The sequence below is a fragment of the Orcinus orca genome, chromosome 17 (assembly GCF_937001465.1).
Source record: "Orcinus orca chromosome 17, mOrcOrc1.1, whole genome shotgun sequence".
Lineage (NCBI taxonomy): Eukaryota > Metazoa > Chordata > Mammalia > Artiodactyla > Delphinidae > Orcinus > Orcinus orca.
The window spans coordinates 30,757,103-30,773,565 of record NC_064575.1 but is presented as its reverse complement, the minus strand read 5'-3'; the positions used below and the strand labels follow the sequence as shown (position 1 = coordinate 30,773,565).

The following is a 16,463-nucleotide window of genomic DNA, read 5'->3' as shown; positions in this document are numbered from 1 at the left end:
GCTTTATTTTGACTAGAAATAAGTATATAAGAAAACAATTGAATATCAGGAACTGTAATTAAATGACATTTTCTTTAAAAACTGAGAAATAATTTTGTATCCACTGATTTGTTGTTCATGGATAAGAGCATAAAGACATTGTTTGAAAGCAGCGTGTGTGCACAAAATACTGTGCCCCTAAAAGTAATTATTACCAGACAGAAATTGAATTTTTTATTTCAGCTTGAAACTGCTGCACCTGTTTGATCATTTGGCAAAGCTGCCTTTCTATTGTTGTTCAGGAGACAAAGTGACTGATTGATCTAATTACCCTAGTGTTAACCATTCTGCAGAGAAGATCTTCTCATTTATAGCCTTGGTAGATGAGTACTATATTGCTGAGAATTAAATGACCCAGCGCAGGGAAATCTAGCTATAGAGACAGAAGGAATTAATTTCTTTCCTACTTAATATGAGACGTTTTTCTAATTTTTTACTCAACTGAATAGAGGAAAATATGTAATAAACCAATCTATAATAAGTCAGATTATATATAATAAAGCCATACTGATTACCCTTTTTTCTAAATTTCAGTATAAAGAACGTAACTCCAAAAGTAGGAGACCCTGAAACCCGTAAAGCTATTCGTCGTGCCTTTGACGTGTGGCAGAATGTAACTCCTCTGACGTTTGAAGAAGTTCCCTACAGTGAACTAGAAAATGGCAAACGTGATGTGGATATAACCATCATTTTTGCATCTGGCTTTCATGGAGACAGTTCTCCCTTTGATGGAGAGGGAGGGTTTTTGGCACATGCCTATTTCCCTGGACCAGGAATTGGGGGAGATACTCATTTCGACTCAGATGAGCCATGGACACTAGGAAATCCTAATCATGATGGTAAGTGCATAGTTTTTTTCATTATAAATACTTTTATTTTTGGATGCCCAAGTGATTTACTAATTTAAAAACTTAAACTAAACAAATAATTTGTTTTTAAAATTACCGAAAAATACATGAGGCTTTTTATAACATTTTAGAACAAGAATTTGTACGAGTCATTAGACAATAATAGTTTTTCATGTGGCTTTTGATTAAAGATTAGAACTTTACAGTGTATTCTATAAATGCTTTAAAGTGAATTTTGTTTTCTATAAAGAGTCATTTAAAAGTTTCTGTAGTATTCAAGTCATGGGACACACATTAAGTAAATTATGCTATTTTTTTACACTTAATTCCAGTGTTTCCACTTGAAACTTAACCCTGATTGACATTGGTGGTGTAGCTTCTACCATATCTTTTCTGTTTATTTTTTTCCATTATAACCTTTCTAATCTATAAGTTTTCTCCTTCTCTTTTGTCTCATAATTTCCTTGGTCTCCCAATCTGACATATTCTTGTATGATATCTTTATAGAAACCAGATTCTTGCAAATCTATTCCAACATATCTATCAGTTTTCTAATCCTTATAGTTATTCTAATATGCAAAAATAATGTAAAAATAAAAACTCAACAGCTAAAAGTATCGTTACTTGATATAAGAAGCATGTGTTTCTTCCTAGGGAACAATTTTGTGTTTAAAAAATATTCATAGAATTATAGGATTCTAGAGTTATAAGATACTTAAGTCACCATCTCTCATAATTCTTGTAATCAATACTTAAATATTTTACTTTTTCACCACAGTAGAATGTTGAAAATACAAGTGTGCATTGTTTAATGACAACTAATCAGCTAATAAAACTCTTAATTCCTCCTTGATGAGTTAAGCCCAGCCGTCAAATTAAGCTTTGTTAGTTCCTTAGAAGGTTTAGTTAGCTGGATTAATGTAATAGTCTTGCATGTTTAGAACATGTAGGGTTCAAACACATTATGGATAGAATGAATTAGTTGAGTTAAACTTGAAATAACATTAATTTTCAAAGAGAAAAATATAATAAATAACTGTTCATGTTTTCCAAAAGGAAATAAAATATCTAGTATTGAACAAAATGATTTTTGTATTGTTATTAATAGGTGTATTTGCTATAATATAAAATTATGATTTCATTTTTAAGAACTGGTTTGGAGACTAATGGCAGCTATGTTGGGAGGATTCACTATACTGGAATGAAAGTCAGATACTTTGGAGTCAAACAGACGTACATTCCTGGCTAAATGTTCAGTAGCTCAATAACCTGCTAACATACTGTATACTTGATTTCATTCTTTACCTTGTATTGCAGGTCTGGGGACATTGTAAGGAGAAGTGCTTTCTATTTAGGCATGTTTAACTTACTGTATAGCTGAGAATCTAATAATAAAATATCTGCAACATGATAGTTGGCCCATACTTGTTTGATACATAATTCATTTAAAATTAAATGTGTTTATTTTTATCAATATCACACAGGAATTCAAATGAAGTAGCTCAGACTTCTTCAAGTCAATTGTTAAAAATGTTTTAAATAATGGAAAAATATTTGCATTCTAACTAATTGAGAAAAGTAGCACATATAATGGTAGAATTTTGCTGACATAGGCATAACTACATTTGCTTCCAAGGGAAAGATTTTCTTCTAAACTTCTGAACAGAGAAAATTGTATTTTATTCCAATAATGAGTCTAACTGTTAAAGATACTGTAAATGTGTAGCTTTGAAGTTGTGTTAATTTGGCTTTGTGGACTCATAAATTTAAAATTGTTTTAAAATTCTATATGAAGGAGATGGTGCCTATTAAATGGCCTATATTTTCTCTTAAAATGTGGAAATCATCAAGAAAGCTGCACGAATCCTTTAAATGTATTCTCTATTAGCTGTACTTTTTTAGGCATTAACTAATACTTTTAAAAAATAAGTTTTAAAAATATCTATAGGGGCATTTGAAGTGACATAGGAAATGAGAATTTTTCCACTGATTTGAGTATTATAGGTATTATTAATGTTTATTTGTTTTTTTGTGTGATTTAAGAAGTCTTTCAAGGAATATATATGTGGGAAAGAATTCAGAAATGGGACATAGGAGCTAAATGTGTACAATCAAGTCGATGGACTTTTAACTCAGACTGTGTATTAATACATTTGATTGCCTTTTAAATTATACTGTAGAAGTATAATAACTTTTTACATATACATATATTAAAAACCTAAACAAAAAATTATTTAATATTTAGTGTTTCATTTGGATGAAAATATTTCTTTACTGGTCCAATAAGAATATTTTTCCTTTTCAGTGAGCATAAAGAAAATGATTCTGCAAAACAACAGTGTTCAGAATTGTAGGAGATTAAAGGAAAAGTTAACTGTTCAAGATGTAATACCATAAAGATTTACTGCTTAATTGAAATTCAGACTTTTAACTAGCAACAGGGCAGCTATGGTAATGTCATATGAAGTACTGATTGTTTATCAAAGGAAAACCCTCTAGCTTTGTTGTGGTACTGTTGAATGTGTGGAGAATTAATGTATTTGTACATCCTAGATCCTTTCTGTAAGGCTGTCTTTTTGTATCACAAATATACAGGCACAATTCTGACATCTTTACTGATAAAACTTTTTGTTTCTTTAATCTAGTCCTCCAATGTCCCCTGGCTTACTTCCCTGAAAATTTTTCTTTCTGTCCTACTCAGAGCTCTTAAGCATCTAGAAAACAGAGAAGCTTGAAAGTTTAGCAAAAATGCAAATGACAGAGCCTCTTGATAAGTACCCAGCTCATTTTCCACATCATATTGCTCAGTTAATGAAGGCAATTTGAATTCTGTCTACCTCAAAAGAGATAAAACAGTGTCTTAGTCTGCCAGTAATCCTTAATTCATTGTTGTCCACTTTCCTATCAATTTGCTTATAGTCATGGTACCTTTTGAAAGCTTAAGCTAATGCTCATTAAGGAAATTACACAAAACTTACATTAAAATAAATAAATAAGTACACCACACACACACACACACACACACACACACACACACACACCCTTAGTAAATAGAATGCTTTTTTTTGCTCCAAGATGTTTTTTTTTTCTTTAAGGAGTGGATAAGAAAAACATCTGCATAGTAATTCTAAACAGAAAATGTTACTGTGATATGGTTTTTAAAAAGTATACATTGCCCGAATGTGTGTTAGGAAATTTAAATCTAGCAAAATGTTAAGATTCATTTTGAACATCATTATCATATTGTTTCCTTGGCTACTGTATAAAGTTTAAATGGTAATGTCAATGTAAACACGAACTTACCACAAAGATTCTTTCTAATTAGACAAGTAATCTACCACAGTCAGAGGATTACAAATTGATAATCTCCAAACATAAAGGTTATCTATTAAAATAATATATAAAACTATGACAAGAGAAATATCCAGATGCATATCTTATTTTACTATGTAGTTCTATTAACTATTCTATTAACAGAAAGAATGCATTGCCTTGGCTCTGTTTATTGGTGTAAAGGTCACTGTCTAAAGTCAGAAGGTGATCATGAGGTGCTCAGAGCTGTTGTGGCAGTCTATCCACAAACTAAGGAGAGAGCGATGATGATGAAAATTTCATGAGACATCAAAATCCTTAAATCTATTGCATCATTATGACAGTTAATTTTATGTGTCAAGTTGATTGGTCTAAGGGATGCCCAGATAGCTGCTAAAATATCATTTCTGAATTTGCCTGTGGGGTGTTTCTGGGAGAGATTAGCATTTGATTTGGTAGACTGAGTAAAGAAGATCTTCCTTCACCCATGTGGGCAGGCATGATCCGATCCATTGAGGGCCAGTATAGAACAAAAGAGAATGGGTGAATTCTGTCTCCCTTCTTGATGTGGCACCTGCATCTTTCCCTGACTTTGTACTTCAGAACTCCTGGTTCTTGGGCCTTTGGACTCAAACTGAATTGTACCATCAGGTTTCCTGGTTCTTCAATTTGCTGACAACAGATAGAGGGACTTCTTAGCCTCCATAACCTCATGAGCCAATTCCTATAATATATCTACTCTAATATAGCCATATATATCCTACTGATTGTATTTCTCTGGAGAATACAAACTAATATAATCATTAAATGTGAAACGGTCAAATTCTACATCTAAGCCCACAAATTCTTTGAATAGACCAAGTTTAAGTTAAATATCTTCATGATATAATGTTTGAGTCAATGGACATGATTTATACAAACCAGGGAGAGTTAACTTTCTGTAAGAGAGATTTTGTCATTGGTGTGCAAATACAAGTTTACCAAGAGGCACACCTAGGCCTTAACAAGCTGTCTGTCACCTCCCCAATTTTTATGCTCATTTTGCAGCTGTATCTGCTATATAATATTTTTCAGATGCCTGCAGGTTTTGGACTTTGATCTTTGAGAACAGGAAGGGTTAGTTGCCGAACAGATATTACCAAGAGTCCTAGAAGTGCTGCAGTCTGTGGGAATATTATCTGTATCAATCTGTCTTGCGCTTTTTAAAAATACGGGAAGGACTTGATATGACGGGAGAGTCAAGGACTTTTACTCATCCTTAAAACCAGAGTATTTATTGAGATTTTAAACTGTAAAACTATTAGCTGTCTGCCACACAGTTATTACCTTACGATGCTTTACCAAAACTTTCTATAGTAATTTGGATTTGAAAACTATGATAGAGATTTTTTGATTGTTTTTAAAAACCTTCCTTCCCTCCTTCCTGGAATAAACTTCATTTCACTGAGTTTATTTCATTTCACTAGACCAGTGACCTAAAGTTTGATAGTCTTTACTTTTTCAAAACCTCTCAATTATGTTGTTTCATATGATTACTATGCAGGTTCTACTTGGTTCTTTATTTTTAGATCTTTGTGTCCAATTAGAGAATAGAAGATGAATTGATGTCATCACACTCAAAATATTGTTTCATTATATCAGTTTTATTAAAGTATATAGATGGATCATGTACATTAAAATACATGTAACATAGAGCAGAAACAGATAGAGCCAGACATTTCAATGGCTTAACACAATAGAATTTTATTTCTTGCTCATGTGGTGGGGCAGAGGGACTGTCCACTCAATCAGCCAGAGACCCAGAATAATGGAGGCTCAGCCATCATCAAGACATGATTTTCAGAGTTTCCTAAGGCATAAACATCCAGACAGCAGCTGAGCAAACCAAGGTAGTTTTGCTCATTTGCTTATGTGCCAGACCTGCAAGCAGTAAATATTATTTTCCCCCAAGTTCTACTAACTAGAATTCAATCCTATGGCCACATCTAATCATAAAGAAAGCTAGAGAAGGCTTATTTTTTTTTATTGCAGTATAGTTGATTTATAATGTTGTGCTAGTTTCAGGTGTGCAACAAAGTGAATCAGTTATACGTATACATATATTTACTCTTTTTTAGATTCTTTTCATATATAGGCTATTAAAGAGTATTAAGTATAGTTCCCTGTGCTATACCATAAGTCCTTATTAGTTATTTATTTTATATATAATAGTGTGTATATGTCAGTCCCAATCTCCCAATTTATCCCTCCCCCCCACTTGCCCCCTGGTGACCATAAGTTTGTTTTCTCCATCTGTAACTCTATTTGTTTCATAGATAAGTTTATTTGTACCTTTGTTTTAGATTCCACATATAAGTGATATCATATGATATTTGTCTTTGTCTGACTTACTTCATTCAGTATGACAATCTCTAGGTCCATCCATTTTGCTGCAAATGGCATTATTTCATTCTCTTTTTTTTTTTGACTAATATTCCATTGTATATATGTACCACATCTTTTAAAATATTTATTTATTTTATTGGAGTTTAGTTGCTTTACACAGTTGTGTTAGTTTCTGCTGTACAGCAAACTGAATCAACTATATATATATATATATATATATATATATATATATATATATTCCCTCTTTTTTGGATTTTCTTCCCTTTTAGGTCACCACAGAGCACCGAGTAGAGTTCCCTGTGTTATAGAGTAGGTTCTCATTAGTCATCTGTTTTATGCAGAGTAGTGTATATATGTCAATCCCAATCTCCCAGTTCATCCCACCCCCTCTTCCCTTGGCATCCATACATTTGTTCTCTACGTCCACATTTGTATTTCTGTTTTGCAAATAAGTTCATCTATACTATTTTTCTAGATTCCACAAATATATGTTAATATACGATATTTATTTTTCTCTTTCTGACTTCACTCTCTATGACAGTCTCTAGGTCCATCCACATCTCTGCAAATGACACAATTTTGTCCCTTTTTATGGCTGAGTAATACTCCATTGTATATATGTACCACATCTTCTTTATCCATTCCTCTGTAGATGGACATTTAGGTTGCTTCCATGACCTGGTTATTGTAAATAGTGCTGCAATAAACATTGCAGTGCATGTATCTTTTTGAATTATGGTTTTCTCCAGATATATGCCCAGGTTTGATGAGCAACTAGTCAGTGTCTGCCACACCAATAAGTTGTGAGGTAAAAACAATGCTAGATTGATATTAAATATACTACTCTGCATCTGTGGGTAAGCTGCTTAACCATAATTTCCCTTAATGCAGATTTTAACCTATTAATCATTATTTAGCTTCTGTCATTCCTCTTCTTATATAGTATGTGTAGGAATTATCTTTCTAATCCATCTTCTTATAGAGTATCTATCCTTAAATCTAGGTAGACAACCAAGTCTACCAATGAAGTACAATTTTCAAATTTAACCATTAGTTAGTTTATCAAAATAATGTCTTTAAGTTTTTGAAAAAAATCCAGTTGGTTGGAGTTAATAATTTGATAGTATTTTATTGACTAAATTATCAAGACCATTAATGAATTTCTACCTTACTTTTGTGTAATTGTTTTTTGCAGTATTACAACCATACCATTACAAAACCTGGCATTCTACCATTTTAGTAATTTCCTTATATTTTAAACACAACAAAACTATCAACTACCTGTCCCACATTTAATTTATAACTCACTTCTTCATTTTTAATCAAATATTGCCACGACTTACCTCCTACACAGTCTGTTGATTAGGTATCAAAGCAGTAACAGAAATAGCCCATGTTGCAATTAACAGTGGAAATTATACTTTGCCATTGACTGGATGCATCAGAGAACAAGAGAATGGGTCTACAAGAGACCAAGACAGGAATGTTCTACCTCTGTTAGGCACGGCTATGCTAAATGCATTTGCCCTGAACAATGGAAACTGACCTAAGACTATAGAATATCAGCCATTCTCCAGGTTTCAATTGAAATGGTTATTTGGCCAATATGAAGAAAGGTAGGGAAATTAAGAATAATTTAAAAACTCTCTCTGCTGGTTATTGTCAGTCTCATTCAAAGTTGCATAAAGAAGAAAACAGTGAAAAATAAATACTAATAGAAGCCAAATTTAATTGAAATTATTTAAAATTCAGCTTATATATTTAACTCATTTATTCCTCACACAAATTAATAAGGAAGATAGTGTAATTATTTCCACTTTGCAAGGAAATCGAGGCACAGAAAGTTTGGTAACTTGCTTATGTTTACCTAGTTAGTAACAAAAAATGATACCATTAAAAAGATACTGAAAAAACTACCGGAAGACTCAGGAGAAAAGCCGATTGCTGAAAATACTTTATCGAGTGAACCAGAAAATCAATATTGGAAATAACTCAAAATACCCATAAAGGCTCTCTATGGAACAGGAAAATAAAACCTATTATTGCTTTAAAAACTGAATCTGTCATGTGGAAGAAAATCTTGGTAAGCATTTTCAGAAAAACATAATAAGATAAAATGATGTGAAATTAAGGATAGATATTAGAATACTTATAGATAACTCCAGTATAAGAAGTAAGATTCTTCCAAAAGAAGGAAGAGTAAAAAATTAAGTAAAATAAGTAAGCAAATGCCTATTAGAAAAGTCTTCTAAAGTATGACAGTAGTATGCAATTCAAAAGGAGTCATTGCATTCATTGCAAAATTACCAAATCAGATCCATAAATAAATACATCCTACAAGTAAAAACAAGATCCCATTAACCAAAAGGCAGGAAAAAAAAAATACAGGTTCTTCTCAGAGGCCAAAATACAAGGCTAATCATTTTGTGTGTTCTTTTTTTGTTTTCTGTTTTTTTGCGGTACGTGGGCCTCTCACTGTTGTGGCCTCTCCCGTTGTGGAGCACAGGCTCCGGACACTCAGGCTCAGCGGCCATGGCTCACGGGCCCAGCCGCTCCGCGACATGTGAGATCTTCCCAGACCGGGGCACGAACCCGTGTCCCCTGCATCAGCAGGCGGACTCTCAACCACTGCACCACCAGGGAAGCCCCATTTTGTGTGTTTTTTAACCTTTGCTATTCTAATTGCTAAAAATGATGGAAGAAATTATACATAATATTCTTTTATATTCTAATAGCTTCCTTGTTCTTTTTAATATTAAACTTCATCTGTGGTTTTAAAATATTTCTATATAAATAATCTTTGTTTTAGAAATCATATGTGTTCTGAGTGATACTTCCTTATGATTTGGTAATAATATAAAGGTAGAAGGAAATTGTGGAGTAAATATTCAGCATTTATATAAAATATAACATTAGCATAGAGGTCTACTAATATTACTGTATTTTCATACACTCTCCTTTCAACAAACATTTCATTGATCATTAGGATATTAGTAATATGGTAGAAACCACTACTTCATATAGTAGGAACCCAAGGGAAAGACTAAACATTACATAAAATCCCAATAAAAATATTAATAAACCATAACATTTTAAAAGAAGATATTTTACAATCTAGGATAGAAACATAATACAATTATTTATAATACTGACTGTGAAAAGTATCATAATAGTGGTTTTAAAAGAGCACTCTTGAAATACCTGCTTCTAGAGGAGTAGATATTTCAAAGATTCTTCTTATTACTAAATAACTAATCAATGAAGCATACTTTTAACTGAGTAGATGGCACCACATTCAGCAAATAATATCTTCACAATATCAGGGAAACAATAAACTGAAACTAGAGTTTTGAGTAACCTGCATATGTGAAAAGCAGAGACCAAGGTTTATGTCAGGGACAAAGTGAATCTGAAGATTCTGTATTAAAATACCAGCACTTGGATATAGACAATATGATCCAAGATTCATAATATCACACACCCCCACATACACACTCAGATCCCAGTATAAGTGAATACATGTTCTCTTTAGCAGAAAGCATACTGGCTTTAGGCTCTCATATTTTTTCATAGATAGATGTAATGTAAATGTAAATATCACTAAACATAAAAGGAAATCAAGCATAATGAATGAGAATCAGCTTTAAAAAAGAGATTATTCCCCAGGAATTTAAGTTACTGAAATAATAAATTTAAAAAGGATACAACTTCAGGGTGTGATAGCTCTAAAAAGGAGAGACGGAATCACAGAAATGAACAAGAAACAAGATATTATTTAAAAAGATGAAGAAGAGATGAAAAATAAAACCTAAAAATGTAATAGTAAGAATAAAATATAATAATAATGGGTAGGTTAAAGAGCAGACTAAAATTAGCTATAGATAGTGAATAATAAGATAGATCTAAATAAATCCACAAATCACAGTATGGAGGGTAAAAAGGATGAAGCATACAAAAGATTAAGAGATAAGGAAAATAGAACAAAAGATCTAATATAAATACAATTGAAATCCCAGAAAGAGAGAATTACAAAAAAAAAAAAAAGATAAGAAAAGAAGCAATATCTGAAGGTATACTAATTGATAATTACCTAGATATAAAAGTATAAATCCACAGATGGAATCCCAATTTATTCAAAAGAGTATAAATTCAAAAACACACACACACACTTTAGAGTAAATGCAAGTTACCAAAGACAAAGGAAAGATTTTCAAAACAGATAGATGGAAAGCACACTTCACCCATAACTAGCCAGGAAATTCCCCAGACAATAAGGATCTCAATAACAATGAAATATTTTGAAATGCTCAGAATAAATAACTATCAGCCTAGAATTATCCAACAAAACTATCTTTCAGAAGTTAGAATGAAATAGAAAATTTTAAAAGGATAAAAAATTAGACAAATTGCAATTCAGTTAATAACTCAAAAAGACTTTCTAACACTTGACAAAATAACCCTATAACAAACTTAGATAAAAGAAATAATTTTGATCAAAGAAATTAATAAATATTCCATGTATGAAATAATAGTAATGTGTAATCTGTACAACTAAAAAGAGAAGAAGCTTACTGAAAAATAACTACATGAAAACCAGGGAAGCAGAGATCAATATTGAAATACTCTAAGATTCTCATATAATTTAACAATAAGGTTAAGGAATTAATTTTATATTCCGGTAAACAAGCATAATAAATTGCCAAAAGCAAACAATAAAATAAATAAATAAGTAAATAACTAAATAAATAAATATAAATTAAAAAAAAATTAAGCAGTGCATAACTTCCAAAATATGCATAGACACCAAAACAGGAACTACAAACTTGCAAAAAGGAGACCCCAAAGCAGTGTTAAAAAGGAGACCCCAACAAAGTAAGTTAAACAAAATGAGAAGACAGAAAAATATGCAGCAGATGAAGGAGCAAGGTAAAATCCCACCAGACCAAACAAATGAAGAGGAAATAGACAGCCTACCTAAAAAGAAATACACAGTAATGATAGTAAAGATGATCCAAAATCTTGGATATAGAATGGAGAAAATAAAAGAAGCATTTAACAAGAACCTAGAAGAACAAAAGAGCAAACAAACAATGATAAACTACACAATTCTCTGGAAGGAATCAAAAGCAGAATAACTGAGGCAGAAGAACAGATAAGTGACCTGGAAGATAATATAGTGGAAATAAATACCACAGAGCAGAATAAAGAAAAAAGAATGAAAAGAATTGAGGACAGTATCAGAGACCTCTGGGACAACATTAAATGCACCAATATTCAAAGTATAGGGGTCCTAGAAGAAGAACAGAAAAAGAAAGGGTCTGAGAAAATATTTAGATTATAGTCAAAAGCTTCCCTAACATGGGAAAAGAAATAGTCAGTCAAGTCCAGGAAGGGCAGAGAGTCTCGTACAGGATAAATCTAAGGAGAAACATGCTAAGACACATTAATCAAACTCTCAAAAATTAAAAACAAAGAAAAAATATTAAAAACAGCAAGGGAAAGCAACAAATAACATACAAGGGAATCTGCATAAGGTTAACAGCTGATCTTTCAGCAGAAATGCTGCAAACAGGAAGGGAGTGGCAGGACATAGTTAAAGTGATGAAAGGGAAAAACCTACAACCAAGTTTATTCTACCTAGCAAGGATTTCACTCAGATTCGAAGGAGAAATTAAAACTTTAAAGACAAGCAAAAGTTAAGAGAATTCATCACCACCAAACCAGCTTTAAACAAATGCTAAAGGAACTTCTCTAGGCAGGAAACACAAGAAAAGGAAAAGACCTACAATAACAAACCCAAAACAATTAAGAAAATGATAATAGGGACATACATATTGATAATTACCTTGAATATAAATGGATTAAATGCTCCAACCAAAAGACATAGACTGGCTGAATGGATACAAAAACAAGACCCATATATATGGTGTCTACAAGAAACCCATTTCAGACCTAGGGACACATACAGACTGAAAGTGAGGGGATGAAAAAAGATATTCCATGCAATTAGAAATGAAAAGAAAACTGGAGTGGCAGTTCTCATATCAGACAAAATAGACTTTAAAATAAAGACTATTCCAAGAGACAAAGAAAGACATTACATAAAGATCAAGGAATCAATCCAAGAAGATATAACAATTAAAAGCATTTATGCAACCAATATAATAGCACTTCAATACATAAGGCAAATGCTAATAGCCATAAAGAGGGAAATTAACAGAAACACAATAATAGTAAGGGACTTCAACACCCCACTTTCACCAATGGAAAGATCATCCCAAATGAAAATAAATAAGGAAACCCAAGCTTTAAATGACATATTAAACATGATGGACTTAATTGATATCTATAGGACATTCCATGCAAAAAAAAAGAATACACTTTTTTCTCAAGTGCTCATGGAACATTCTCCAGGACAGATCATATCTTGGGTCAAGTATCAAGCCTTGGTAAACTGAAGAAAATTGAAATTGTATCAAGTATCTTTTCCATCCACAGTGTTATAAGACTAAGGATCAATTACAAGAAAAAAACTGTAAAATATACAAACACATGGAGACTAAACAATACACTACTTAATAACCAAGAGATCACTGAAGAAATCAAAGAGGAAACCAAAAAATACCTAGAAACAAATGACAATGAAAACACGATGACCCAAAACCTATGGGACACAGCAAAAGTACTTCCAGAGTGAAGTTTATAGCAATACAATTGTACCTCAAGAAACAAGAAAAATCTCAAAGAACCAAATATTACACCTAAAGCAATTAGAGAAAGAAGAACAAAAAAACCCAAAGTTTTCAGAAGGAAAGAAATAATACAGATCAGATCAGAAAGAAATGAAAAAGAAATGAAGAAAACAATAGCAAAGATCAATAAAACTAAAAGATGGTTCTTTGAGAAGATAAACAAAATTGATAAACCATTAGCCAGACTCAACAAGAATAAAAGGGAGAAGACTCAAATCAAAGGAATTAGAAATGAAAAGAAGTAACAACTGAGACTAAGCAACTATATGCCAATAAAATGGACAACCTGGAGGAAATTCTTAGCAAAGCACAACCGTCCAAGACTGAACCAGGAAGAAATAGAAAATATAAACAGACCAATCACAAGAAGTGAAATTGAAACTGTGATTAAAAACCTTCCAACAAACAAAAGCCCAGGACCAGATGTCTTCACAGGCGAATTCTATCAGATACTTAGAGAACAGGTAACACCTATCCTTCTCAAGCTCTTCCAAAACATAGCAGAGGGAGGAACATGCCCAAACTCATTCTAAGAGACCACCATCACTCTGATACCAAAACCAGACAAAGATGTCACAAAAAAAAGAAGAAAACTACAAGCCAATATCACTGATGAACATACATGCTGAAATCCTCAAAAAAATACTAGGAAACAGAATTCAACAGCACGTAAAAAGGATCTTATACCATGATCAAATGGGGTTTATCCCAGCAATGCAAGGATTCTTCAATATACGTAAATCAATCAATGGGATTACACATTAACACATTAAGGAATAAAAACCATATGATAATCTCAATAGATGCCGAAAAAGCTTTTGACAAAATTCAACAACCATTTATGATAAACTCTCCAGAGAGCAGGCATAGACGGAACCTACCTCAACATAATAAAGGCCATATATGACACCCCCAGCCAACATTGTTCTCAGTGGTGCAAAATTGATATAATTTCCTCTAAGATCAAGAAAAAGACAAGGGTGCCCACTCTCACCGGTATTATTCAACATATTTGGAAGTTTTAGCCACAGTAATCAGAGAAGAAAAAGAAATAAAAGGATTCTAAATCAGAAAAGAAGTAAAACTGTCACGATTTGCAGGTGATGATACTATACAAAGAGAGTACTAAAGATGCTACCAGAAAATTACTAGAGCTAATCAATGCATTTGGTTAAATAGCAGTGTACAAAATTAATGCACAGAAATCTCTTGCATTCCTATACACTAATGATGAAAATCTGAAAGAGAAATTAAGGAAACACTCCCATCTACCATTGCAACAAAAAGGATAAAATACTTAGAAATAAACCTACCTAAGGAGATAAAAGACCTGTATGCAGAAAACTATAAGACATTGATGAAAGAAAGATGATACAAACAGGTGGAGAGATATACCATGTTCTTGGATTGGAAGAATCAACACTGTGAAAATGACCATACTACTAAAAGCAATCTACAGATTCAATGCAATCCCTATCAAATTCCCAATGGCATGTCTCACAGAACTAGAACAAAAAATTTCACAATTTCTGTGGAAACACAAAAGACCCTGAATAGCCAAAGCAAACTTGAGAAAGAAAACCGGAGCTGGAGGAATCAGGATCCCTGGCTTCAGACTATACTACAAAGCTACAGTAATCAAGACAGTATGGTACTGGCACTAAAACAGAAATATAGATCAATGGAGCAGGATAGAAAACCCAGAGATAAACCCACATGCATATGGTCACCTTATCTTTGATAAAGAAGGCAAGAATATACAATGGAGAAAAGACAGCCTCTTTAATAAGTGGTGCTGGGAAAACTGGACAGCTCCACATAAAAAAATGAAATTAGAACACTCCCTAACACCACATACAGAAATAAAACTCAAAATGGTTTAAAGACCTAAATGTGAGGCCCAACACTACCAAACTCTTAGAGGAAAACATAGGCAGAACACTCTATGACATAAATCACAGCAAAATTCTTTTTGACCCACCTTCTAGATAAATGGAAATTAAAAAAAAAAAAGGGACCTAATGAAACTTAAATGCTTTTGCACAGCAAAGGAAACATAAGAAAAGAAAACCCTCAGAATGGGAGAAAATATTTGCCAAATAAGCAACTGACAAAAGATTAATCCCCAAAATTTACAAGCAGTTCATGCAGCTCAATATCAAAAAAAAAACAAAAACAAAAACAACCCAATCCAAAAATGGGCTGAAGACCTAAATAGACATTTCTTCAAAGAAGATATATAGATTGCCAACAAACACATGAAAGGATGCTCAACATCACTAATCATAATCATTAGAGAAATGCAAATCAAAACTACAATGAGGTATCAACTCACACCCGTCAGAATGGCCATCATCAAAAAATCTACAACCAATAAATGCTGGAGAGGGTGTGGAGAAAAGGGAACCCTCCAACACGGTTGGTGGGAATGTAAATTGATACAACCACTATGGAGAACAGTATGGAGCTTCCTTAAAAAACTAAAAATCGAACCACCATATGACCCAGTGATCCCACTACTGGGCACATATCCTAAGAAAACCATAATTCAAAAGAGCCATGTATCACAATGTTCATTGCAGCACTATTTACAGTAGCCAGGACATGGAAGCAACCTAAGTGTCCATCAACAGATGAATGGATAAAGAAGATGTGGCACATATATACAATGGAATATTACTCAGCCATGAAAATAAATGAATTGAGTTATTTGTAGTGAGGTGGATGGACCTAGAATCTGTCATACAGAGTGAAGTAAGTCAGAAAGAGAAAAACAAATACCATATGCTAACGCATATAAATTGAATGTAAAAGAAAAAAACGGTTCTGATGAATATAGGGGTAGGACAGGAATAAAGGCACAGAGGTAGAGAATGGACCCGAGGATCGGGGATGGGGGAAGTTTAAGCTGGGAAGAAGTTAATGAGTAGCATTGACAGATATACACTACCAAATGTAAAATAGATAGCTAATGGGAAGCAGCTGCTTCACACAGGGAGATCAGCTCCGTGCTTTGTGACCACCCAGAGGGGTGGGATAGGGTGGTGAGAGGGAGACACAAGAGCGAGGGCATGTCGGGATATATGTATACATGTCGCTTATTCACTTTGTTATACAGCTGAAATTA

The 16,463-nt window shown here is 33.0% G+C and overlaps 1 protein-coding gene across 1 annotated transcript in view; it reads left to right on the top strand.

Moving 5' to 3' along the window:
* Positions 1 to 16,463, top strand: part of MMP16 (matrix metallopeptidase 16) — a 354,542-nt gene that overhangs the window by 188,242 nt on the left and 149,837 nt on the right. Inside the window, exon 4 of the mRNA XM_049700393.1 lies at positions 574 to 878. Coding sequence (XP_049556350.1) covers positions 574 to 878 — 305 coding nt within the window. The remainder of the gene's footprint in view (positions 1 to 573; positions 879 to 16,463) is intronic.